General features: G+C 37.6%; 1 protein-coding gene across 2 annotated transcripts in view; it reads left to right on the forward strand.

Annotated features, from left to right (window-relative positions):
- AQP9 (aquaporin 9) overlaps nucleotides 1-14,551 on the forward strand; it is a 58,443-nt gene that overhangs the window by 24,739 nt on the left and 19,153 nt on the right. The window contains exons 3-6 of one of the 2 annotated variants that reach the window (XM_063449106.1): nucleotides 5,530-5,667; nucleotides 9,173-9,291; nucleotides 11,534-11,751; nucleotides 13,079-13,699. In XM_063449106.1, the coding sequence (XP_063305176.1) occupies nucleotides 5,530-5,667; nucleotides 9,173-9,291; nucleotides 11,534-11,751; nucleotides 13,079-13,253 (650 nt within the window). In that variant the 3' untranslated portion in view covers nucleotides 13,254-13,699. Of the gene's footprint in view, nucleotides 1-5,529; nucleotides 5,668-9,172; nucleotides 9,292-11,533; nucleotides 11,752-13,078; nucleotides 13,700-14,551 lie in introns of those variants that run through there. The other variant, XM_063449105.1, reaches the window with a different exon arrangement.

A 14,551-nucleotide genomic window follows, 5' to 3' on the forward strand; every position in this document is an offset into this window, starting at 1 on the left:
GGACACTGACAGACCCGGGGACACTGAGAGACCCGGGGACACTGAGAGACATTTAGGGAAACTGGGAGAAATTGGGACACTAAGACACTAGGGACACAGGGACATGGGAACACAGACACTGGGAGACTAGGGCACACTGGCTTGGAGACAGACACTTGGGGACTCTGGGAGACATGGGGACAGTTGTGGACCGACATGGGGACACTGGGACATATAGGGACACTGGGTGGGGGACATGGGGACATAGTGTCTCCGTGTCCCAATGTCTCATTGTCCCCTAGTGTCTCAGTGTCCCCATGTTTTCCAGTGTCCCCAAGTGTCTCAGTGTTCCCAGTGTCTGTGTCCCCATGTGTCCTAGTGTCTGTGTCCCCTAGTGTCTCAGTGTCCCCATGTATCCCTGCTGCCTTTACCCCCATCCCTCACTTACCTGAGCTGTAGAGCTGCTGTGTTGCTGCTCCCCCACAGATCAGTGAGTAGTAGAGAGAGGCAGGGATATGCTGTAACTTCCTATCCCTGCCTCTCTCCACACACAGTGACCCCTACTGGCCAGTGCTGGTATTGCAGAGTAATCTCCATTTATTCTGCGAAAAATACCTGCATTTGTATTGCCGGTATTACTGCAATACCGGCACGACCAGGCAGCCTCAAATACCGGCTGTGCCAGTAAAATACCAGTCAGGTGGCAAACCTAAGAGAAGTGTGTAAAAAAAAAAAAAAAATTTTTTTTGGTTGTTTTGTTTTAAATGGGCCTATTCCATGGGCTTGGGCCTGGAGCTGCAGCTCCATCAGCCCCTATGTTAATCCGGCCCTGCTAAGCAGGCAATACTGTGTTGTCCATTGTCTGGCATTGTCTATCTAGCCTTACTGGCTCCTGTACCATGTAGCCAGAATTGCTTCTAAGCAAAGAATTAAATGTTTTATTTCATGAGAAGTAGCATACTTTGAATAGGAAATGTACGTTGTATAATATTAGGTGAACTGAAAGATGATTCCTGATAGTTTGGCTTGAATTTTACAATGCATATATCCACCACAATGTATTTTAGTTTATTTTAGTAGTTTAAAGCCTTTAGCCTTTTGTTTGTATTTAAATTGAGAATTCTAATTATTTGCTCACAATGTTTACTTAGACCTTTTAGTTACCTGTAAAAGGATAATCTGCAAAACATTAATTTATTACTACATAAAACAGTTTTTAGTGGTAGAATTAGTCATTTTTCTGTATATTTTTATTTTTCTCTCGTATCTCTAACTGTAACCTTAACTTTCTTTAAAATACCACATAACTGTCTCATTGTTTAGATGATAAACCAAAATAAATCCAAAACGTACGAGCAAAGTGTTTAGAAGTAAAGTAACCTACCACCTTAAACACACTGGGGTATTATAGGTATATGTACAATAAACGGAAAAAAACCCAATTAATATAAGTATAATATATATATATAAAGAGAAATATAAAGAAAAGACAATATAATATAAAATATAAAGAATGATCCAAATATTTACTGGCTTTGCATATTTTCCTAAGCTGCGTTTCAAAGCTGTTGCATACAACAAACACAGACTCAAAGGAATCTATGTTTAAAATGGAATAATGAGGCAAAAATGTGATTCTTTGTTGAACTCATTTGCATATTCCCACCCAGAATCCTTTGCGGTAGTAACATCACTGCAGATTTTGTGATTTCTGTGGGAAAAGCAAGTCTTAAGGCTTGACTGGTGTGCAGATTTTTGTTTAACATTGTATTAACTGTATACAAAGAGAAAGAGAGAGAAAGAGAGATATGAATGTGCTCTAGAAGATGGTGATTAATAAACACTTACATTTGTGGGAGCCTTTGATGAGTACAGGTTCTAAACAAGTGGGCTTCTGTGCCTTTAAGGTGGCAACACTACCTTCTTCTTGCACAACTATATAGTATACTCCTACAGCAATGGCAGCAAAAGAAAACAAAAAATAAAGAACAAACTTGGTGCAGTATTACACGCAACAGTGGTGTATATGACATTGTGAAGATGTGTGCTCACATTTATTAGGAGCCTATAAAATACTGGCTCCAAGTATTGCAGGTATGGTACCAAAATAGGGTGACACTAGCCTTCTTAACAGACCAATGAAGCAGTGTAAGAAGGAACCAGCAGGTATATGAAGAATAAGCAAATGTATTTGGCAAAACTTAAAAACATAAAATCAAAATAAATAGTGTGAATTCCTCCTTTCGAGACGCGTATCGCCATTTGTAGATTTTTTTCCTTCAATCAGCATACAGCTATGCTCGGGTTCATCTATTCAAATGAGAGAAATAGCCTGCTCTTCATTATCCTGTGGGTTGTATTCATCCAATCAGAAGGGCTCTATAGGTAAGCGGAGGTGTAGTCCTTCCCTCAATGTTAAAGTTCATGAAGCGGATGTGGCACATCGCGGCTCTTCCAGATAAGTCGCTTCCCGTCTCTGTAATGTACTACAAAGTCCATAAAGCTTTGAGAAAAGAGAAAAAGACACTAATATGTGAAATTAATCAGTAAACACGTTATTAAACATAAAATTAAACCCATTTAAATTCACTTATTGTGATTTAAAAGTATATAAGTGGAGACAGTTGTATTTATAGCCTATAAAGGTAATGTTTATGTGCTATCTAAATGTATTCTTCACTAATTAAATAAGATTTAAGATTATTTTTGCAAACAGTAGATATCATATAAATAAATTATAGAAAAGGACACTCCTGTAATTAAAAGTCCGTATTGAGACCATAGTGACTTGATGTGTTCAGGTTATAAATCCATCTCATTTTTGTTTGTCCCAACTTCCTAATAGTATCTTCACCCTTAGAATTCATTGATCCTTTCTGAATACACAAATACAAATTCAGACCACCCAGGTGCAGTGAAAAAATGAGTAAATAAAAAGGATAATTACTTCCCTTTTCTAGTCAGGTAAAACAAGAGGATTCCTCTTAATCCTCACAAATATAGAAACAGGGTAGAATATACCTAGACATATAAAAAATAAAAGAAAGAATACGCTCATAGGGGATTAACGTAAAAAACACAAATGCCCCTTATGTTTATGTCACACTCACAAGATATATGTGGTTTTCAGGCACATCAATTAGATGAATTTTCTTGAATCCCTCAGAGTCAGAATAGTAGTTTGGACATGTAAAAAATAAAAATCGACGCTACTCCTCAGGAGTAGTGGAGTGCTTCAGTGGAGTGCATTGAAGCACTCCACTACTCCTGAGGAAGTCTGGTGATCCGGACGAAACGCGTAGAGACTGACAGTGATTGCTATTTGTTATTTTATTATTTTACTATTGTGTACTGCCTGCCTGAAACTTCAACAAGGACGTTTAGCTCCATTTTTTATGGGAGAAACAGATTTGTGCTGATGGGCCTTTTTACAAGTGTTACACTGTAAGTGCAACCATTAAAGCTGTTATTTTATTTCCATAACAACGCTATACTATGTCGATTTTTATTTTTTACATGTCCAAACTACTATTCTGACTCTGAGGGATTGAAGAAAATTCATCTAATTGATGTGCCTGAAAACCACATATATCTTGTGAGTGTGACATAAACATAAGGGGCATTTGTGTTTTTTACGTTAATCCCCTATGAGCGTATTCTTTCTTTTATTTTTTATATGTCTAGGTATATTCTACCCTGTTTCTATTCTTTCTGAATAGCCAGTAATTGTAAATTGTTGGGATCACTATTATGCAATCGAAGAAACAATATGTTTTTTTCATAACAGTTTATTTTATATTTCTGACATGTTCTTTAACTCTCTCGTGTAGGGGCACTTGGTCCTCCCCACATAGTAGAGTTGGGATGCACAGATAAAAAGGCAGATAACATTTTTAGAAAAGTAGGTAAAAAGATTTTAAATGTTTTAGTTTTTTTTTATTATGTGCATCTATAAAAGCTGCCAAATGTCTGCTGTTACTATTGGTGTTTTTGCAGACTGAACAAGCAAATACCCTTTCTACGCAACAACGCGTGTTTATTTTGTTCTCCAATATGATTGCCTACCAAACTCAATTTTAAATTAAAAGTACCTCTAAATATAACAACTTGTTTTTCTCATAATAAACCATGTAAGATGGGCTAATTTCTTAATATTGGCTAATATTTTGTTGAAATTTTCTTGATTTGAAAGCTGTTCAAAAAAAGACTTAAACAAAAGTATTTTTAAATATTTGTTAATTCTGATTTAGCAATCTGATGTCATAACCATTTTGTACAAAAGTATTTTTAATCTTGGTAGATTGGGTGCAAAAGTGTCAAGAGCAGTACAGTTGCTCTGAATTCTGAGGAACTGAGATATCAGCATGTTCCACAGACAGGACAAAGCATTTAAAAAAACAAAACCCCTCAGGTGGATTTAACTATTAACATCCACTGATGTAAAATGGGTGCTGGTTTTAAATAAACCACCATCAATATAATTGTCAATGTCTAATTATCACGTTTAATAACTTTCCTTCCAATTAGTTTAATTGGTTTCCTAAAAATTCTCAGAGGCTTTCTTCTGTGCCTTTCCATGTACCGTCGATTACAGACCATATTTACCACCCAGAAGTCACTCCTAAAATGACATGAAAAGATTGTCATAGTTTGGTGCAAATCTGGTACCCATTGCGTTACTGCATATTTGTAGCTAAGAGTCTTTTATCTAAAGAGTGGGATGTTCTATGACTTGTTTAAACATCACACAAAGTCATAAATCATTAAGAGGTTTGAGAAGGATAATAAGGAAAGAAAAGTAATATGTAATTACTGTTAAAGGGACACTCCAGGCACCCAGACCACTTCTGCCCATTGGAGTGGTCTGGGTGCCAACTCCCACTACTCCTAACCCTGCAAGTGTAATTATTGCAGTTTTTTATAAACTGCAATAATTACCTTGCAGGGTTAACTCCACCTCTAGTGGCTGTCTACTAGACAGCCACTAGAGGTCACTTCCTGGTCTATAGCACAGGAAACCTGTGCTAGAGCGTCGCTGGACGTCCTCACGCTGTGTGAGGACCTCCAGCGTCGCTCAAATCCCCATAGGAAAGCATTGAAATTATTTTTCAATGCTTTCCTATGGGGTGCGCTAATGTGCATTAGGCCTCCTCGGTCGGTGGGCGGGATCAGTCTCGCCCACCGGCCGCCGCAATGGAGAGGCGGAGCGTCGCCGAGGAGGAGACAGCGGCGAGGGACATCACCGCTTCCTCAGGTAAGTGACTGAAGGGGTTTTCACCCCTTCAGTAAACGGGGATTGGGGGGTGGGAGGGAGAGGGACCCTCCAGTGCCAGGAAAACGGATCGTTTTCCTGGCACTGGAGATTCCTTTTAAAAGGTTCCTGAGCATTGTGGGATTGGAAGGGGAGGGGGGAATGGGTTCATGTCATGTACAGTCCCTGGTATATGATAGAAGTCAGCTGTGAATTTGTATTTGAATAACTGTCATTTACAAAGAATCGATTTTCTCAAAATTTAATTAATTGCCTTGTATATGATCCTATCTTCTCAGGTGGTCATATAAATCCAGCAGTATCATTCGCCATGTGTCTAACAGGAAGATTACATTGGGCAAAATTTCCATTCTATGTGAGTGCACAGTTCCTGGGTGCAATAACAGGATCTGCAGTAGTTTTTGGCGTTTATCATGGTAAGTGTAACCTACACAACAACACTTATTAACCAAACAGGGAATTGTAGCAAACAGAAAATCAAATTGCTAAGTTTGGACAAATAATTCAGTTTTGGGAAGACTTTCCATTTTGGCTATATTTGCGTCTTAAACAAAAAAGGAAGACCCTGAGAGCACTAGGCCCCTAAGGTCAACAGTTAGGGTGTCCCTCAAACTCAATAGTGAATATATTAAAATGTAACTTTTATTGCTTTATTAAAAATAAAAAATAAAATAATGTGAAACTAATCAATAACAAACATATATCCAACGAAAAAGGAAAAAACAGCCCCCAGCCTGTCATAGTACTTCATCTATTAGCCTTTTGTTTTTGTTTTTTGTTTTTTCGTTGGATATATGTTTGTTATTGATTAGTTTCACATTTATTTTTGGGGGATTTTAATAAAGCAATAAAAGTTACATTTTAATATATTTACTATTCAGTTTGAGGGACGCCCTAACTGTTGACCTTAGGGGCCTAGTGCTCTCAGGGTCTTCCCTTTTTGTTTACAGCACTTTAGTGAGGGTTATCCCCTAAAGGCTCGTCCCTGACACACGATCACTAATTCCCCCAGGGGGTTACTAGATTTCAGTTCAATACGCAATTTATATTTGCATCTTGACTATTATTGACCAGTTCTGGAATTATTATTTTTTTACGTTAACTATAATTTGTTATAATCTGTATAGTGAAAACCCCCCAAAGATTTTCCAATTACTGTGATCTTTCAATACAAATCTGTATTCCTAATGCTGTAGTGTCCCTCTCCATAGTTATATAGGAACTCTCCCACCAGGGTAGACCATAAATATAATAAAATAAGGGGTTTAACTCACATTTTTAAAGCAACAAGGCTTAATTAGCATTAGTGCTGCTTACCTCTCCTCATGGAGTCCGCATCGGGGACCTGATGCTCATATGAGGCAGCACCACACATCCATCCAAGCTTCCCCCTACAAAAGCATTGTATCAGTGCTTACCTATGCAGACTTCCATGTCATACAACAGAGTTTTACCCAGTCAGTGCAGGGGAAAAACTTCCAGTGGCTGTTACAGCTGCAGTCAGTGCAACAACCACTAGAGGTGCTTCTGTTGTGTTTAACCCTTTGAGCTAAAAATCTGCATTTCTGCAAAATGGCAATGTTTTACCTTCAAGGGTTAAATTCACAGGGCCACTGCACCCATGCCATTTCATTCAGATGATGTGGCCTGGGTGACTTTAGTGGACCTTCAAGAGCTAAGTTTTAAGAGTTAAGAGCAAGTGTCTGACCACACACACACAGGTGCATAACTAAATTCACAGGGCCATAGTGCAACATGCTAACTTCACTGGCAGGACACTGACAGAAGTATATCACATACTCCCTCAACATGTGCCTTCTGGGGGAGCAAGAGGACCACTGGTCACTCGATCTCTGGCAATAGACCATGTGTGCCAATGGCCAGACAGCCAGCTTATGGGCCCCCTGAGATAAGCCTAACACAGAGAGAGGGTCTTACTCGTGACCTTAGCAACCTGTGTTGTTCTGCCACAGCCACATACTTCCCGTATTCCTCATCCAAACCCCTCCACTGCACCTCCATGTTTATCTTCTCCCAATGACTGGTGTAAAAAAACAACAACAAAATAACAACAACAAAAAACAGTATTCTGAGATTCGGTGTTATTGCCATATTTGGTTATATTGTTTATTTTGTTATATGTCTTATTCTTGCCTTCTTATCTTTATGGAAAAAAATGTAAACTTATAAAGCAGACGCAATAATGAAATTGATATTACATGTGATGCATAGACGTTTTTTGTCACATTAAATGCAATTACATGACGTGTGCACTCCCATTTTGCAGGATAAATACTGTTCAATAAAAGAAAACTAAACAAAATGATAATTTTTATTATTTTTATCCATAGCTTAATTGGATCCAATACTAGTTTTCTACCTTGCTACTTACCTTGTAAAAAAAAAAAAAATTCAGCTGCCCTGAGGTGGCCAGTCACTGAAGAAGAATAATCTCAGAACTGCTTCTCAAATATAAAATTCATTATGCTCACTCATGGGAGTTAAGGTCTTGTTTCTCTGCACTATTAGTAATAAAAACATGGAGAAATATATATTTTTTTAAAGAAATCTGCATTTACGGCCCTTGAAAGATTTTTATTTATACTTGGGCATGCATACAAAATAGATAAATAGAAAACCTTTGTTAAATACTTAAATAAAAACCATATTATTAGAAAATAAAAATGTTAATTATGTTACAGGAACTAGGTTTTTTCTTATTTGACCCTTATTGTACCTTTAAGACTTCCAGCCTGTTGGCATAGAGACCTAGATGGATAATCTAAACTCTTCTCCAAGAACACTATCTAGTAGAGGTGATGTAAAGATGTGTGGATTATTGTTGAATTACGGCTAGTGTTCATTCTTTTACCACTATAATCACTTTTTACCAGAGCCATTTTTGTCCTGTTTTCACACTCATTTGTCATTTACTTGCTCCTTGATTTTATGATTGTAAAATCATAAAGTGCTGCTATCTGTATGATAATAATGATAAAATATTTAGCTTTCCCATGCCAAAGGGAAATCATCAAATAGGATTCATACAACTTTTGCAGATAAAAACAACTGATTGGAGTGAAAATGCATTGTCATAGTAAATGAGTGTTTTTATTACCCTTAGCAAAGTCTACTTTTTCACGCTAGTGCACGTTTTAATTTTATCAGAGCACACTTTCAGTAACCATAAATGTTGAGAAAATATCGACTAGGCAGAGGTTATGAAGTCATCAGGCTTATGAAAAAAAATACAAAACAATGTAGATCTGCTTTGTATTATAATTAATACAATTAATTCCAGATGATCAATTGGTTGGCATGCTAACATGCCATGTAGGTACCTGTCTATCATTCTGTGCTTGTATATCATTGTGTGCTTGTCTATCATTGTGTACCTGTCTATCATTGTGTGCTTTTATTAGTTGCGCTCCCCAAGGATTATTATAAATGCAGGCTCTGTAGCAAAGTGTATTCTGTTAAAGGGTGCAGCCATGTATAGCCCCTCTGCAGATATGCAGAGTGACAGAATGGCTTAGTAGCTGATAAATGTGTTTCTCTGCAGTGTAAGAAACAGTACTGGTGTGAAGGGGAGTAAGGGTGTAAGTTTGGCTTTAACCCCTTAAGGACCAAACTTCTGGAATAAAAGGGAATCATGACATGTCACACGTCATGTGTCCTTAAGGGGTTAAGGGCTAATAATAATTTGCAATGTTACAAAATTGGAAGGGTTAATCTTTTACAGTTGTGGACAAATCATGAAAATTCTACTTGGCGTCATTGTTTATCTACTTTGCTTTGTGTGGAGACAAACTGAATGCTGTTTAGGATGTAAAATTCTCTCTGTACAGACAAAAAAAAACAAGAATACTAAAAAATATTTTTTTACTTTTGAATTATTATTATTTTTTTTTCTTTTTGCAGATGCACTGAAAGCATATACAGGTGGAGTACTCACAGTTAATGGACCAAATGCTACAGCACACATTTTTGCTACCTATCCATCGCCATATCTTTCAACTATGAATGGACTGGCAGATCAAGTAAGTGAGCAATAATGTTACAGAAAAGATACTTACAAGGATATGGTTTAAACAGCTGGTGCAAATCTAAATGGGAACTAATACGTATACAATTCAAATTAAGATATTATTTATATATTTTATAAGATAGCATGGGGATTAAATATAGTACCAAAGCAGTGGAAAGGGGGACAGGATAGGGTAGACAAAGGTGGCATGATGGCATGGTTTGAAAAATAACTTACTTGGATATAATAATTCAGGGGGCTACATCATCTTTTAAAGGTACAATCTAAGCACCAGGATAACTTCAGCTTAATGTAGTGGTTCTGGCCCTGTAGTCTATAGGTAGACTTTAGGTAAAGAATTCCAAATCTGTATTGTCCTTGCTGAAACCTTTCTTCCACTGTAAGCAAAAAAACCATTAGATGCCTTGAGCTGGATTGGTTGGCTATTACTCTGGTTACATTTTTACTATCTCTATGGATGGATATTATCTTTAGGAAGGGCTGAGTACATATGAAAATCCTTTATGTTACAGTCATCATTATTACAAAAATAAATTGCACACTATAACCACCTATAAGAAACATATATACATGCTTTTATTCAATCAAAAAAGGTATACATACAAGAAACAAAACAACAAAGAAAAAAAATAAATAGGAAAATAAGTAAACAATAATAGCTACCAAAATTTCACAAGCCTACTATGACAGAGACACGAGCCACCAATACCCCCAACGTTGTCATGGTGTGCCTACTATGACAGAGACATGAGCCACCAATACCCCCAACGTTGTCATAGTGTGCCTACTATGACAGAGACACGAGCCACCAATACCCCCAACGTTGTCATAGTGTGCCTACTATGACAGAGACACGAGCCACCAATACCCCTAACGTTGTCATAGTGTGCCTACTATGACAGAGACACAAGCCACCAATACCCCAAACGTTGTCATAGTGTGCCTACTATGACAGAGACACGAGCCACCAATACCCCAACCGTTGTCATAGTGTGCCTACTATGACAGAGACACGAGCCACCAATACCCCGAACGCTGTCATAGTGTGCCTACTATGACAGAGACACGAGCCACCAATATCCCAAACGTTGTCATAGTGTGCCTACTATGACAGAGACACGAGCCACCAATACCCCCAACGTTGTCATAGTGTGCCTACTATGACAGAGACACGAGCCACAAATACCCCCAACGTTGTCATAGTGTGCCTACTATGACAGAGACACGAGCCACCAATACCCCCAACGTTGTCATAGTGTGCCTACTATGACAGAGACACGAGCCACCAATACCCCCAACGTTGTCATAGTGTGCCTACTATGACAGAGACACGAGCCACCAATACCCCCAACGTTTTCATAGTGTGCCTACTATGACAGAGACACGAGCCACCAATACCCCCAACGTTGTCATAGTGTGCCTACTATGACAGAGACACGAGCCACCAATACCCACAACATTGTCATAGTGTGCCTACTATGACAGAGACACGAGCCACCAATACCCCCAACGTTGTCATAGTGTGCCAACTATGACAGAGACACGAGCCACCAATACCCCCAACGTTGTCATAGTGTGCCTACTATGACAGAGACACGAGCCACCAATACCCCCAATGTTGTCATAGTGTGCCAACTATGACAGAGACACGAGCCACCAATACCCCCAACGTTGTCATAGTGTGCCTACTATGACAGAGCCATGAGCCACCAATACCCCCAACGTTGTCATAGTGTGCCTACTATGACAGAGTCACGAGCCACCAATACCCCCAACGTTGTCATAGTGTGCCTACTATGACAGAAACACGAGCCACCAATACCCCCAACGTTGTCATAGTGTGCCTACTATGACAGAAACACGAGCCACCAATACCCAAACGTTGTCATAGTGTGCCTACTATGACAGAAACACCAGCCACCAATACCCCCAACGTTGTCATAGTGTGCCTACTATGACAGAAACACGAGCCACCAATACCCCCAACGTTTGGGTTATTGGTGGCTCGTGTTTCTGTCATAGTAGGCTTGTGAAATTTTGGTAACTATTATTGTTTACTTTTTTGCCTATTTATTGTCACTTTGTTGTTTTGTTTCTTGTATAAAACTATTTTGAATGAGACAGGAAAAACCTAACAAAGAGATGCCAGGGTAATCTGATAACATTCCATATAGTGAGTGTATCTTACGTGTTTTAGTTACTTCCAGAACACTAAAAACTCTATTTTCTTCTAGGTGATATCTACAGCAATTTTGCTCATTGTGGTCTTTGCTATATTTGACAATAAAAATATTGGTACCCCAAAGGGATTGGAACCAGTTGCTGTGGGGCTCCTCATTCTTCTATTGGGATTTTCCTTGAGCCTGAACTCTGGATGTGCAATGAACCCAGCTAGAGATTTAGGTCCAAGGATCTTCACTGCTCTGGCTGGATGGGGTGTCGATGTGTTCACGTACGTTTTACAAATTATTACATATTTTATATTTTCTCCAATGTAGATAACTTTCCAACTTTTGGTTGACATTTTGCAGCTCTGTTTTTATATCACCACAAGTTATTTCTTAGTTAAATCATCCCATTGTATGGTCCACCACAAGTGAAATCGTATCTAAGAAAAATGTAAGGGACTACTTTACAGTAATTTGCAACATTTAGGATCTATGCAACATATAAGAAAGGCAACTTCTTTTGAGGTTAGAAAGTATTTCCTACAGAAGCCGAACATGAAAATATGTTTGTGTTAGTTTGATCGACCTAGAAGATGAAAGAAAAGGTATCTAGATATAACTTTTGAGCTCTGATTGTACAACAAACATAACTGAAATGTATGTCCTTATTTAAAATTAATTAGATTGTTTACTAGACTAAATTCAGTTTAGAACGAATTGTGATTTGTTACTCTAAATCACCATATGGACAAAATAGCTGTTTCGTTTGTTTTGTGTTTCAGAGTTGTCAACAAAAAGATGATGGATGACAAGGAGACAGCGATAAAATGCTGTTGTTTTTTTACAGTTTAAGTGAGAAGTGACTTATAGAGGGAATAAATAGGAGGATCCGTAAAAAAAATCTATATTTATATATTATGATTTAAAAAGAAAGAAAGATTTTTACCGCTCCTACTTTTTTCCTCTTTATTAGTTATATCTCACTTGATCTGTAAACCAAATTGTGGGAAAATCTGCCTATCAGTGTACTGTTAATATATACATAATATTTATATTATGTTTATACAGAATATTGCAACATACTAATAGGTGCATTTTTGTTTTGCCATAGAAGGAAAACAGGAGGAATAGTAAAATCCATTTTGGTTTATCTGAACAGTTTTTCCTGAAACGATTGCATGGGCGAAATTTGTCTGAATAGATATAAACGCTCTATGAACTAAGTCAAAATCGCCTGTGTCAAAATAATTTCAGACAAATCTATTTGGACTAACCGAAACTTTCCCACAGTGCACAAGTGTATTGTCTACCTAGGAAGGAAATGAGGATAAGTATCTAAAGATGGCTCTTTGTGTCCTCTGACACAGCCACAGATATGTTGTTACTATAAGAAAGTCTGAGTTGATTCTTAAATGAAGGTTAAACTATATATTTTTTTCTGAACCAAGCAAGGCTGTTTTGCTCTAAAAGTCAGTTGTCAACACGCAGCAGCTTAAGAACAGTGAATAAACCTCATTGTATTTATTTACCTAAAGTGTTTTAGATTGAATGTGATTATACTTTAATATGAGCAATTCTCGTTTATATGTTTTTTTGGGTTTTTTTTCACAGTGCTGGGAATAACTGGTGGTGGGTTCCTGTAATTGGACCGATGATTGGAGGTCCCCTTGGGGCTTTTATATACATCCTATGTATTGAGGCTCATCATAAAACAGATGAGGACAAATTACAACTTCACCTGGAACCAGATAATTGTGAGAAACATGAACTTACTAACATGGCCTAAGGACTCTGAAATTTCCTTCAAGGACTAAGCAGCCTTCTGACATCAAATGGGCATCACGGAGACTGTGTTTACAACTATTTACTATTCACAACCCAGCTTATCATGTATCTATTTGAATGCTGCAGTCACCCTCGAAGGGTTATACCGCTGCACACTGTAATTACTTTCAAGCGAAAAATGCTACCACTCATTTTCTGCAATATTAAGTGTTTGAAAATCTTAATATATGAGCCTTTATGTTAAAGGCTTACTTACAGATCTTTGTTCTCAGCTGTCACTCTCGAACATAAAAGTAACGGGAAATTATCATCTGACCCCTTAATTGCTATCACATAAATCAGCTTTCTTAATGAAGCACTAATGGACAATATACTGGGTCACCAAGGTATATGCAGGTAATTGGTCATGTCATGAATTAATGTGCAATAAATGTGATCAATCATCAATACCATTAAAATATGCTGCACTTTAAAATGATTTTAATGTGAGGGGCCAAGAACTTAACTTAAGTAGAATGCTGGTCCCTACCTATAAGGAAATGTATTATGTATCATCATGAATCATAGGTCAATTTGTGAAGCTAAAAACGGTGAGCTCAGGGTTATTCAAAGATGTAAGTCTGGGATACAGCTGCTTTTTTTCAACATAATTATTATCCTCTTTTATTTAATTTGCAACAAAATGTAATGGATATCCATCGGCTCTGTATGTTCCTCTAACTTTGGTATTGGGGCTTATTATTAATTCAGTATTTATTGGAGAACTCACAGACAAACAAAGGAAAGCCATAAAATGTTGTTTAAATTAGATTAACCCAGCAAAGTAAGAGATAGAGATTAACAACATCTTGAGGAACAAGTTGGACGGCTTGGTTTGTAGGTTTTCGTTGAAATAAAGAATAAGAGGTGCTAGAATTGGTAAGATGAGCTCATTTTAGAAAGTATGTTTACTGTTAAAACTGGACGATGTTGTTGTCACTGATAATTCAACTTTATGTTTTTTCTTAAATCGAATGATGATTGCATTGCAAAGCAAAATCAGGGTGGAGGAGAAGTCACTGATTGCTTAGGGTTGCAGAAACCTTGAGGCCAGTCGTCCCTCAAAACTTTTCACTTTCCTTATTCTCTTTTACTTCTGACAACTCAAATTTTTTTATTTTTCTCCTTGTAATTTTTCCCCATTTCAGCCTCCCATACTGTCACAGGGTCATTTATTAAAGTGAGAATTCAAAGTGAATTTAAACTTTAAGGCCAAAATAGTCAGCTATGCTTCTTTGGTTTAACATTTGAAATAAATTT

This window comes from Pelobates fuscus, chromosome 3 (assembly GCF_036172605.1).
Source record: "Pelobates fuscus isolate aPelFus1 chromosome 3, aPelFus1.pri, whole genome shotgun sequence".
Taxonomy (NCBI): Eukaryota; Metazoa; Chordata; class Amphibia; order Anura; family Pelobatidae; genus Pelobates; species Pelobates fuscus.